The sequence below is a fragment of the Stenella coeruleoalba genome (assembly GCF_951394435.1).
Source record: "Stenella coeruleoalba genome assembly, chromosome: 7".
Classification (NCBI taxonomy): Eukaryota; Metazoa; Chordata; class Mammalia; order Artiodactyla; family Delphinidae; genus Stenella; species Stenella coeruleoalba.
Window position 1 is genome coordinate 90323905 of NC_137153.1, and position 12464 is coordinate 90336368.

General features: G+C 42.3%; 1 protein-coding gene across 1 annotated transcript; it reads right to left on the reverse strand.

The window, feature by feature from the left end:
* Window positions 1–7021: 7021 nt before the first annotated feature.
* On the reverse strand, window positions 7022–12405 carry ALG2 (ALG2 alpha-1,3/1,6-mannosyltransferase). Its single transcript, XM_079926283.1, has 2 exons — window positions 11981–12405; window positions 7022–9533 (listed from the first exon to the last, which is right to left on the reverse strand). Exons 1-2 carry the CDS (start codon window positions 12326–12328, stop codon window positions 8631–8633), a joined length of 1251 nt encoding a protein of 416 aa, XP_079782409.1. The 5' UTR covers window positions 12329–12405; the 3' UTR covers window positions 7022–8630.
* Window positions 12406–12464: the final 59 nt, after the last annotated feature.

Genomic DNA, 12464 nt, shown 5'->3' on the forward strand with positions numbered 1-12464 from the left:
AAATAATGGGCTATTGGCATACATCAATGCAGATCAAAAGAATGAAGAAGGGGGAAGGAAAAGCAAGTGTCTTTTTAAGAAAAAGAAAAGGGAGAAAGGATACACTTCTGTTTAATAAAGATATAGTAAGAACCACCAGTCATCTTTAACGAAGACTTAAAAAAATCTAACAAATCATTAAAGGCCAATACTCTTAGATATGAGGAAAAAACCCCTTAAATCCAAGGTTTCTCTGCTTATTAGACAAACAAAAATAAAATGAAATATTCAGAAATTAAAATATGAGTAAAATATAATTATTCAAATGTGAACATAAAGAAAGTCAGGTCTGGCAACATTAATATCAAGCAATGCACAGCTATACAAGTCAAAGAGTATGAAACTGTTAATTGCATTCCTTTATCTCCAGGCCCTTGGACAAGGAAGGTTGTAAATAGATATTAGCAAGATGTATTGTGGAAGTGGAAGTAATGGGCAAAATGTACATGGGAAGGGATGGCTTGTGTGCCAGGGCCCCTGGAGTGCAAGATCATTTTTTAACTAGAGAGAACACCTATTTTATCTTCCCAACTCACCTTCTGGGATCTGCTTCCTCCTCCTTCCTCTGTACACCCTGAACGCCTTTCTCCCAGCTATGATTCCTGCTGCTGTGTGATCCTGGATCCTACCCACAGTTGATGGGAGCCAACCTGAGCCCGGCAAACCACAGTACCTTGCCTCCTGACTTGCTTCCTTACTTTCAGGGAAGGCACCTGAACCAAGAAGGTGATGTCTTCAATGATGTCTTTTTTAACACTGAAGAAGAAGGCTGGTTCCTCTTTGATGATGGAAAAGTAAGATGGAGGTTCTCGGCTGCTATTGGTGGTCATGTTTCCTACCATGAGAAAGAAACTAGTCTATAATGAAAGACAGTGACGTCATATATTTAAAAAAATAGTTTCCTAGTGGCATGTGAATTTCTGGTTCCATTTGAACCTCAGGCCTAGCTATATACCTGCACTTCCCCTGTTTCAGTTATGTAATTTTTCCTTGAATCATCTATCCCTGTAGCTTCCTAAAAATTTCCCTTTTCTGCATTAGCTACAATTGGGTTTCTGTCACTTGCAACCAAAAGAGTTCTGGCTAATACAGTTACCTTGTTAAAGTTTTAAAATAGTGGTATGTCCTGACATATGATATTGTATTAGTCTACTGAACTGAAGTGTTAAGTTAGGTTTCCAGGTCCCACAATGAAAGGGAGCATACAATTAAGCTGAAAGCAAGCTGGACAACATGGTAATTTGGTTTGAAAATAAACGTCACCAGTTAGTGATTTTTTTTTTTGAAAATTACTAATATTTTTGGTGTACTGCTAGGCAGTTTTGCAACCTTTTCATATGTCTACGTTTTTCTGATTTTTTCCTTGTTTTTTTTTTTTTTTTTGCGGTACGTGGGCCTCTCACTGTTGTGGCCTCTCCCATTGCGGAGCACAGCCTCCGGACGCGCAGGCTCAGCGGCCATGGCTCACGGGCCTAGCTGCTCCGCGGCATGTGGGATCTTCCCAGACTGGGGCACGAACCCGTGTTCCCTGCATCGGCAGGTGGTCTCTCAACCACTGCACCACCAGGGAAGCCCATATTTTTTCCTTGTTTTTGCTTTTTAAAATTTTAAATATTTACTTTCAGAATTTAAAGTCAATTATTTTTCTGCTAGGTTGCTTGTAGTAGCAAACAGTTGGAGCAATCATAATATATAATAATTAGGGATTAATTAGAACAGACAATACTTCCTAAATAGGGCAATAGTTGGTAACACAAATGTCTAAAAGTACACTGTAAGAACATAAGTGACCAATAAGATTATTTTATGCTTTCTTTTATGTTTGAATTTTTTTATCTTATGAGAAAAATCAGCTTATGGTGTATCAGAAAATACAAGCAAACAAAAGAAAAATTTAATGCCTACGGCTTAATCACACCCACCTGGGGACAACCAATGTTATCACCTTGGTGTATATTCTATTAGAAACTTTTATAATTATATATATATATAAATATTCTCACATTTATTCATTTAGAAAACCTTTTCTATAAAAATGGGACTACATCACTTGTGCTTTTTTAAAAAACAACTCAATGAGGTATAATTTGCATGCAATAACATGCACTCATTTTAAGCATACATTTGATTTGTTCTGACAAATTTATACACCCTTATAACCACCACCATAATAAAGATATAGGACATTTCCATCATGTCAAAAAGTTCCTTTGTGCCCTTTCCTAGGCAATCTCTCTCTCTCCCTGGGCCACAGGCAAACAGTGATCAGCTTTCTGTCACTACAGATTAGCTTTGCTTTTTCTTTCCTTAAGGTTTCACATCCATGGAATCACACAATATGAACTCTTTTGTGTCTGACTTCTTTCACTCAGCATGTTTTTGAGATTCATCCACATCATTGTGCTTATCAGCATTTCATTCCTTTTTATTGCTGAGAAGTATCCCATCGTATGAATGTACCACAATTTGTTTATCCATTCACCTGTTGATGGACACTTAGATTTTCAGTTTTTGACTATTAATGGAAAAAGATGCTATGAATATTTGAATAAGTCTTTGTTTAGATATATGTTTCCACTTACTTTAGGCAAAATATCTAGAAGTGGAATTGCTGGGTCGTGTGGTAAGTGTCACATATAATTTTGTAAGAAACTATCAAACTGTTTTTCAAAGAGTTTATTCCATTTTCCATTCCTATCAGCAACGTGTGAGAATTCCAGGTGCTCCACAGTCTCACCATTTTTACTGAGTCTTTCATTTTATGGGTATGCACTGATACCTCATTGTAGTTTTAATTTGCATTTCTTTAATGACCAGTGATGTTGAACATCTTATCATGTGCTTATTGGCCACTTGTATAGCTTCTGTGAAATGGCCATTCAAATCTCTGCCCATTAAAAAATGTGGGTTGTTTGTTCTCTTACTATTGAGTTGTAAGACTTCTTTACATATCCTGGATGCAGGTCTTTACCAGATATATTAAATATTTTCTCCCAGGCTGTGACTTACTTGTTCTTTATTTTTTTTTAAAAAGATCACTGTCCTTTGAAGAGCAGTTTTTAATTTTGATGAAATCAACTTACCAATTTTCCCCTTTATGCTTTTTGTGTCCTATCAAAGAAATCTTTGCCTACCCCTGAGGTTATGGAGATTTTCTTCCATTTCCTTTTCTAACTTCTGCAGTCTAGCTTTTACATTTAGGCCTATGATACACTTCAAGTTCATTTTTGTATATAGTGTGACGTAAAGGTTGAGGTTCTTTTTTTTTCATACAGATACCCAATTGTTCTAGCGCCATTTCTTGAAAAGACTATCTTTTCCCCATTCAATTACCTCGGCACCTTTGGCAAGAATCAACTGCCCACATATGTGCAGATTTATTTTAGAACTCTATTCTGTTGGACTCATCTATTTGTGCATCCTTACTTCAGTACCACACCGTCCTGACTGCTGGGAAACCTGATATTGAGTTACACAATCCACAAACTGAGAGGGAAATACTACTTGTTGGGGTTGCTTAAACATTCTGTCCATCCCCCCATGGTGTGACTTTCCCTGGCGAAGGCAGACTTCCAATGCTACTCTTACTGGGATCCCAACAGACAGGGGCAATTCATCCTGACCTGTGAAAGATGGCCTTCATCCCTAAGAAGCTCATGGCATTCTACAGTTTACACATCAGCTTCACATCCTCTGTCTCACTCATATACTGATTCAGTCCTCTCACTAACTCTCTTCACAACCTCCCTATGGGGTGGGCTACTTAGAACCTGATTATACCCATTTTATAGATAAGGAAACCTAGACTTTAGAATTATCACCATGACACCTTCTCAATAGTTGTGGAACCCTGAAATTCTAGTTTAAGTAACACAGAAAAGCAAAGGCCATCTGACTTCATCAACTTAGCAGTCTGCTCTAATTCTGCCTGTAAAATTCTTGGGTGAGTGGCAGGTCACAAAGGTAAGTCACACCTGTGCTACACCTGTGCCCTCCCCCCCCAAACCCCCAACGCACACAGACACACACACATACATATACACACACATACATACACACAACCCCTGAGAGACTTCTAGGCTATATTTGTCTCAAATGACTTAAGTGCCTAGCCTAGTGACAGTGCTTCCTACAACACAGTTCAGCATTTGCTTGTGGTCCTGATTCTGGGTAACAAGACCAGTTAACCCTTATTGTGAGCTCCGCACAATCCCCAGTCCGCTGGACAAGGACACAGTGCTGGCTCTAGCAGCCCCTTGGCTCGGAGGCAGTGTGGTAAAATCGCTCCCTATCTCCCCTGCCAAGGGTTGCTGTTTAATCAGAGGACAGTTGTCACTGAGAAAGCTCCCCACCCCTCAGCTAGCAGGCAGGAGAGCTCTGGTGTCTGGGTGGTGGCACCCTCACAGGCTGTTGGGGACAGAGCTGCAGGGGACTGAGGTTAGGAATGAAGCAGTAAGAAGTTCAAAGGAAGTAGCAGGATATAAGGGGTTTTGGACAAAGTAGAGGTGGCGTGAGGGGCTTCAGAATGAAGTTAGAAGAGGGCTGCAATTGTCCCTCTGTGTGACCTCAGGCAGGTCCCTTTCTCTTTTTGGGCCTGTTTTCCCATCTGTGTAATAGTAAATTAGGTTGCGTGATATCTGGGGTCCTAGTAAGCTCTGAGTCTACTTGATTCAGGGAGTTGGAAATGCAAAGAAAGGAGGTTACAGGACAGTTAGTGATGTTGGCAGAGGTGGACAGAGAAGGGCTGATGGTCATGAACAGGGATGGGGGATGAGCAGAGAGTAGGGCAGTGGAGTGTCCAGGTGCCTCATTTTCTTTATGGAAGGAGAAGACAGTACAAGTGAAACTGGCATACTGGGCCCGTTAGAAGGTGGTGAGGCATTTACTGATGAGGCATCTGTAGTACAACTGAAAGAACTGTTGACTTGGTCCAGGGCTTCCTGGCTGTAAGCCTCAGCTTTTCAACAGTAAGCATAGCTACAATAATTGCCTGGAAAGATGCTGTGAAGGGCAAATGATACAACCTGGAAAGGGCTTTTTGCCAACTCTAAAGGCTGGCCGAATAGGGCTTCAGTATCATTAGTCATTAGATCCTTTCTAAACAGGAAGAACCGCAATACTGCTCCCCGTCAGCTGAGTGAGTGGATGTTTTCTAAGTACATGCCTCCAGCCCCACCTCCATCTCGTGTGTGTGTGTGTGTGTGTGTGTGTGTGTAATTTGAGCTAACTGGTGATCCATGGAAGGCAGTGAAGGGTCAGGGGTTGCATCCATGTGCACAGGTGAGTGAGCTGACACAGGAAAACAGTGACCTCTTTGAAAGAAGAGTGCATGGGAAAGAAGCTTCCATCTCCAGCTCACCCATCCTTGGATGGGGGTGGGGACGTGACAGTATTTTCTGGTGAGGATTTTTTCAAACACCCAACTCTTAAAACCTTTTGAGTTACAACAGCTTGCATTTCTGCTTTGTGCAAGGAAATGACCCTGATAACTCCACTAGGACTTTGAATGACCCGATGTCTGCAACAGTGAGGGCAGGTGGCATGGCCTCCAAGCTGCAGTTCTCACGGGGTTGGGATAGGGCAATGGGGTGGGTGTGGGACATCAGCACCTCTCTTAGGGTCAGAGCACTAATTTGAAGACAGAAAAGTGTCCTGTCCCCCAGCTTTGATTTGACTCAAAGAATGCTATATTTATGTTGAATTTCATAAAGTATTGAAGGACGTGTGATATTTATGATTGTCAAAGGGGAACTGGCTGAGAAATTCTGGTATGTGCCATCCTGGATGGGTCAGGTAATCATGGGTTGAATCCTGGTTCACTCACTTTTCAATTGTGCCCTTGAGCAAGTCTTTCATTTCTCTGAGCCTCTTTGTGTATAAAATGAGAGACAATCATACCCACCTCACAAAACTGCTCTGAAGATGAAAAGGGAAAATGAATAACAAAGTCTTTCTAAACCTGAGGACCTGAACAGGTGTGCCTGCAGTGGGGTAGAGGACTTTTGACTGAATACACACACAAGGAGCTTGGTCAGGGTGGAGGCAGACTGAAGAACGGTAAAGTGGTTGGACTTTGGAATCAAAGCCTTGAGATGCTGCCCATCCCTCCAGGCTGTGTGACACAGGCAACTGCTTAACCACACTCATCTCGAAAGGGAAGAGTACCAACACCTCATAGAACTGTTAGGATGAAATGAGTTGTCTGATATGTGTCTCATGGCCCACAGTTAAGTGCCAGAAGAATTACTACTGTTAAGATCCTGGACAGTTCACTTCAGTCTTCCATGTTTCTATTTCTCCTAACTTCACCTTAGTTCTGGAAGCTGTGAATACCTCCTATGGGCAAAGCTCCATCCTAGGTCCAAGATGCACCAGAGGCTGGAAGCTCAGGCAGGGCTTTGCATCCTTTCCAGATCTGTGGTCTTACTGTCACCTGCTGGGACCTCAGACAATGAAGGGAAGTTAAACTTAAAGCCCATGAACCCAGGTAGCCCATTTTGGAGGAATCTGCATAAAAATGGTCAAATAGGCAAAAGTTTTAGTGCTTGGAATGGGTAAGCATCAGTTATGGCTCAGCACATGACTGAGTCTGTCTGTCCTAAACCCAGTGGTCAGAGCCATCAGGCCTTTCTGGAAAGGCTGCAGTTCCCTGAGAAATACATGCACCAAGCCACAAAAGATGGGATGAGCTACTTTACTGGATGGTAAGCTTTCACGACGCCAAAGGAAAGAGAACTCAACTGAACTTTTCATTCCATAAAAGACTCAATAAACCTGACACTCTCGTTTTAGTGAACTCCTTACTGGTACAGTCATTTCATTTCATTAAAATGCTCCTGCAAGAATGCAATCTTTCTAAATGTAATGAAATGTTAATGAATACTAAGTCTGACAACATTAAATTTGGTAGTGATTTAAACATTAATAAAATAAAATAAAATACTCCTGTGGTATATACTGACGTGATAAATCACAACCTGAAACTTCATGCTCTAAAGAACCCCAAAGAACAATATAGTAGTGCAGCACGAAACCACACGGAACTTCGAGAGCTGATTTTTGATAACCCTAAATTGCAAAATAGCTAGTATTTATATAGCCCATACTATATGCCAACTACTATTTTTAGTACTTTACATATATTATGGTAATCCATCACAACCACCCTATGAGGAAAGTACAAGAGTAGTTACTCCACTTTACAGATGAAGAAGCTGAGGCCCAGACATTAAGCGATTTGCCCAAAGTCACACAGGCTGTTAGGCTCTCAAGTCTGTGCTCTTAGAGTTGATTAATGTGGAACCTTTGGCTAGTGATCTTTGCTATTTCTAAAAATGAATTTAGCTTTAAGGATATGTGGGAAAGTGCTTTATGTTTATTTGTACTTAGACCAATAGGTAAATAATGAACTCTAAGACTGGTCAGTGCCACCAGAAGGTCAGAGAAAGTGGAAGGGGAAGGTCACTTCCAGTTCGGGAGCTGGGTAGAGGGTCAAGGAAAGTTTCACAGCAGTGGCATGAGGCAGGCCTTGAAGGATAAAAAGCACTTGTGTCGGGCTTCCCTGGTGGCGCAGTGGTTGGGAGTCCACCTGCTGACGCAGGGGGCATGGGTTCGTGCCCCGGTTCGGGAGGATCCCGCGTGCCGCGGAGCGGCTGGGCCCGTGAGCCATGGCCGCTGAGCCTGCGCGTCCGGGGCCTGTGCTCCGCGGCGGAAGAGGCCACGGCAGTGAGGAGCCCGCATACCGCAAAAAAAAAAAAAAAAAGCACTTGTCTCTTACACTTAGCAGGCGCTTACTTAATAAAACACAAATATTAATGAAGCTAATGACTCAGATAACACTAGGAAACAAACCCTAACCAAGATGCACACTGCACACGTGACAATAGCCATTCATTCCAATATCCAGTTAACTCTAGTTTCTGATTCAGGCTTGGCTGTCTACAGTCCTAACACCACCACCATAGATCACAGAGGCCAAAATCTAGTATTTTGTCTCTTCCTATGATAAACATCATTTATTGTCATGTCTGTATGCAAAAACACAACAAATCATCTTTGTTAAAAAAAAAATACAAAGCATTCTTGCTATGGATCCAGGCAAAGGTATGACTAACAAAAATTTCCTAACAGAGGTCACTGAACACTGAGGTGGACTGATTCTGGAAACTACAGTAAGTGTCTTCTCATTACACTATGAAGCCAAATTAATCAACTTTGATGATGATACACTTAAAGTGTTAAAACCAAATAAGGCACAAAATAACTCAAAATTTATTCGTACAGCAACAATCTAGAGAACATATAATTAAAATATTCTGCTGAATGTGAAATTGTACCATATTTATATCTTAATCAACATTGTAAGACTCAGAATTATTACAGCCTAAAAGATACTATCTTTTTCTAAAAAAGCAGACTGGGAGATATGGGGGTACAGGAAGGTGATTCAGATTTAAGATTCAAGTATGTTAAAAAAAAAAAATCTCTTCTGCCCTAGATACTAGGCTTTTTTTCTTTGGTTTCAAAACTGGGTCAACAATCTACAAATGTGATGTTAATGAATACAGCATAAACACCTGAAAAAAATCTGATTATACCAGCAGCTTGGTGACATATTGGTAAAGCTGTTCTGTAAATGCTTCAGGGGAAAACTTCTCTTTCACCCTGGCTCTTCCGGCCAGTCCCATTGTGGCCTTTAAGGAAGGTTCATGGATGAACCTTTCTATTGCTTCTGAGAAGTCAACTGGGTCAGGCTCACACAGAAACCCTGTGACGCTGTGGACAATGGACTCCAAGGGCCCGCCTGAATTAACAGCAATGACTGGGCACTGCATGTACATGGCCTCCAAGGGAACGATGCCAAAGTGCTCATTGCTTGGTGTGTAAAGCACACACATGCAGCCGTGGAGGAGTGAGATTTTCTGTTTGTCCGAGCAAGACCGAAGGAAAGTCACGTACTGGCCTAGGTCAGACTGCTGGACCATTTTCTTCAATTCCTGGTAGTGTTGTACATTCTCCAGGACTCTCTCATCATAACCACCTGCAATGATCAGATGAACTTTGTCCCAATCTTGGGATGACAATCTTCCACGCAGCTTTACTAGGGCTTCTAGTGCCAAAGTCAGATTTTTCTTCCTTTCATATCTGTTGATGGAGAGGAGTATGAATTTTTTCCCCTTGGGGACTATGTCATCAAGCTTTTCAAGAACAGCTGAATCAAAGCTGGTGATATTCAGAGATGGGTAGAGGACATCGGGGTCTAGGTGAGACAGGGACTTGAACGTTTCCTTAAAAATGGCAGCTGTGAACCGGCTGTTGACCAAGATGCAGTCTGCCATGCCTGTGGTGTATTCCTCTACCCAGTCGATTGGGGCCCTGTATAGGCGTTTAATAAAAGAATCTCTCCTGGTGAGAAGCAGATCTGGGAAGTGACAGTAAAACAGGATTTTCTTACGCCGTCTGGCCAGCTTGAACACTGGGATACAGGCAGACACCTAGCCAAAGCAAAAATCAACAGCAGATGAAGTGACTGGTCAACTAAACTTCAACCAAATCAAAGAAACAGATACCTACCCTGCCTGCTAGTCTGTGGGCCCTTCATGGGCAATGTCTGGTTCTGTGTTGTGTGCCCCCAGACTCTCACCTGGTACAATGCCTGGTATACAGAAAGCTGGCAGACAGTTTCTGGATATGTGCTAAATATTTAAAGCTGCAAGTCCAGTGCTTTCCTCTAGAACAGCACTGTCCAATGGAAATAAAAATCTAGTCACTACACTAACAACTTCTTAAAGGTTAAATTAATTTTAATGTATTTTATCTAAAATACTATCACTTCAAAATGTAATTAATACTTAAAACGTTGATGAGATCTTCTATTGTTTCTTTTTCACATTAAATCTTTAAAATCAGATGTGTATTTTACACTTACTGCACATCTCAGTTCAGACTAGCCACATTTCAAGTGCTCAACAGCCACCTATGGCTAGTGGCTACCACACTGGACAGAGCCACTCCAGTATCTTCCTCGTCCTAAGGAAGTGAATGGATGAACTATAGTAGTTTAGAATGTAGGCTCTGGAATCAAGATTGACAGGGTTTGAATTTCAGCTCTACTAGCTAGCTGTGTGACCATGACCAAGTAATATACCTCTCTCTCTGGGCCTCAGTTTCTTCTTCTGTAAATTGGTGACAATTCCAGTTAAAAAAAAAAAACCCATATAGTTTTTGTCATTTTTAGATGCACTGGTGCATGTAAAACATGTAAGAATTTAGTACACACTATGTTCTCAGTATTTATTGAAATGTTAACCATAGTCATTACTAGAGACTTTCCTGTTGGGTAATCTTTACAAGTCAATCTCCGGCTCACTTAACACCTGAAAAAGGTGAGCTTTAGGGATATTGAGGGATTTATCCAAAGCTACTTAGAAAATAGCTGATATGGAACTTGAATTCAGGTCTCCCACTTCCAAGCTCGGTTTTTTCTCTATCCACTACAGTCTCAGCTGCCTCATGCTTACTAATTTTACACATGCAGGATATTTGGTAAATGTCCACGTTTCGCAAAAAGAAATAGCTTGTACACAAGCAAGGATGATCAAAAGTAACTCAGAAGTAATAATTAAACAAATACAAATACAAACGTGATGCCATTTCCACCTATTAGTTTGGCAAAGATTAAAATGCTGATAACATCCAATGTGAACAAAAGCATGGAGTAACAGGCTCTATCACTGTGGGAGAGTAGAATGACAGAATAGTAGAATGACAGAAGGCAAATTTGGCAAAAGCTATTGACATTTAAGATGTACAACTCTTTGATCTACCAATTTTGACCTACCAATTTTATTATTATGAATTTCAAAGGCTATGCTTGCAGAAGTACAAAAAAAAAAGGCATAAAGATGTTCATTACAACACTGATCTATTCACAAAAAACTGGTCACACTGATACTGTCCTTTAGCAGAAGAATGTATAAATGATGGTACAGTCAAACAAAAGCAAATTTTCCAGCCACTATGAAGAATGAAGTGAATCTCTAATATTGATATGTAAGGATGTCTCAAGTAAAAATTTTTGGTGAAAAAGAGCAAGTTGTCCAATAGTAGGTGTGTCATAATCCTAATTATTACAAATAAAATATGTCTATGAACAGACATAATATGCTGGTATAGCCACAGACAATTTCTGAAAGCATACAGAAGAAACTGTTAACAGTGGCTATCTTTAGGGAGTGGAACTGGAATGGGGCTTTTACATTCTAGTCTTTCTTATTATTTGAATTTTTAGTCCTGAGTGTTACTTTTTAAAATAAATATTTTTGGGGATAAAAAAACAAAACACAGAAAGAGTCTAGAATAGCTAGAGCCCAGATCCAGGTGGACATTATCTACCAAGGTAAAGAACCTGGACTTTTCTCCAAAGACTAATGGGGAGCCATGTTAAAGTTTTAATAGAGACATGACATGTTTAGCTTAGGGTTTCATTAAACACATGACACTGCTGAGGAGCGGAGTGGCCTGACAGCAAATGCTACAGTGGGATGCATGTGGCTTGGAACTAGTGTTGAGAGAAATAATGCAAAACAGGGAAGACATACAAAACAAGACTGAAGGCTGACTTCTAATGCTTGCGTTTCTTAGAGAGAGCACCAAGGCCCATATGCTTCAGAATCTCCCGATGATCCAGTGAAGATGCAGATTTCGGGGCCCCACCTCAGGGGCCCAGGATGAAAACACCTGAGGGTGGGGCCAAGCAATCTGCCACTTTAACGGGTCCACACTAAAGTTTGAGAACCACAGTCTCACTCCCACTTTGATCTCTCCAGATCAGTTCCGATCTTTCCGAACCACAGACAGGGAGAGGTCAGCAGAGGTCATGCGGCGCGCGCTCCGTAGTGAGAAAAAGAGGGGCGGCGAGGGCCGGTCGTGGCCACCTCACCTGGTCGCACACTACCACGTCGAACTCCTCGTCGCCAAGGAACAGCACGTATAGAGCCAGGAAGATCATGCGCACGTAGGCGCAGATAGCGGCGCCGCGGCCGCCCCAGCCCAGGCTGCGAGGCAGCCAGTCCCCGGCGCAGCGCACCGGCAGCTCGCTGCTCTCCGCGAAGCAGTGGCCGGGGTCGTAGTGCGCAGTCCAGATCTTCACGCTACATCCGCGCGCCCGCAGCGCCAGGGCTGCGTCTACAACCAGCCGCTCGGCGCCGCCCACACCCAGGTCCGGGTGCAGAAACAACACGGACGGCTTAGGACCCAGGTCCTCATCTTGGCCCTGCTCCTCCGCCATAGCCCGGGAGCCGCACCTTCACCTCTCACGCTTAAACGCTTCCGCGCATGCTCCTTCCTTCAGCTTCCCAGATGGCCCAAGACGGGGACCGACCACGCCCCGCGGCGCGTGCGTCGGTTAGGTCACGTCAGCGCAA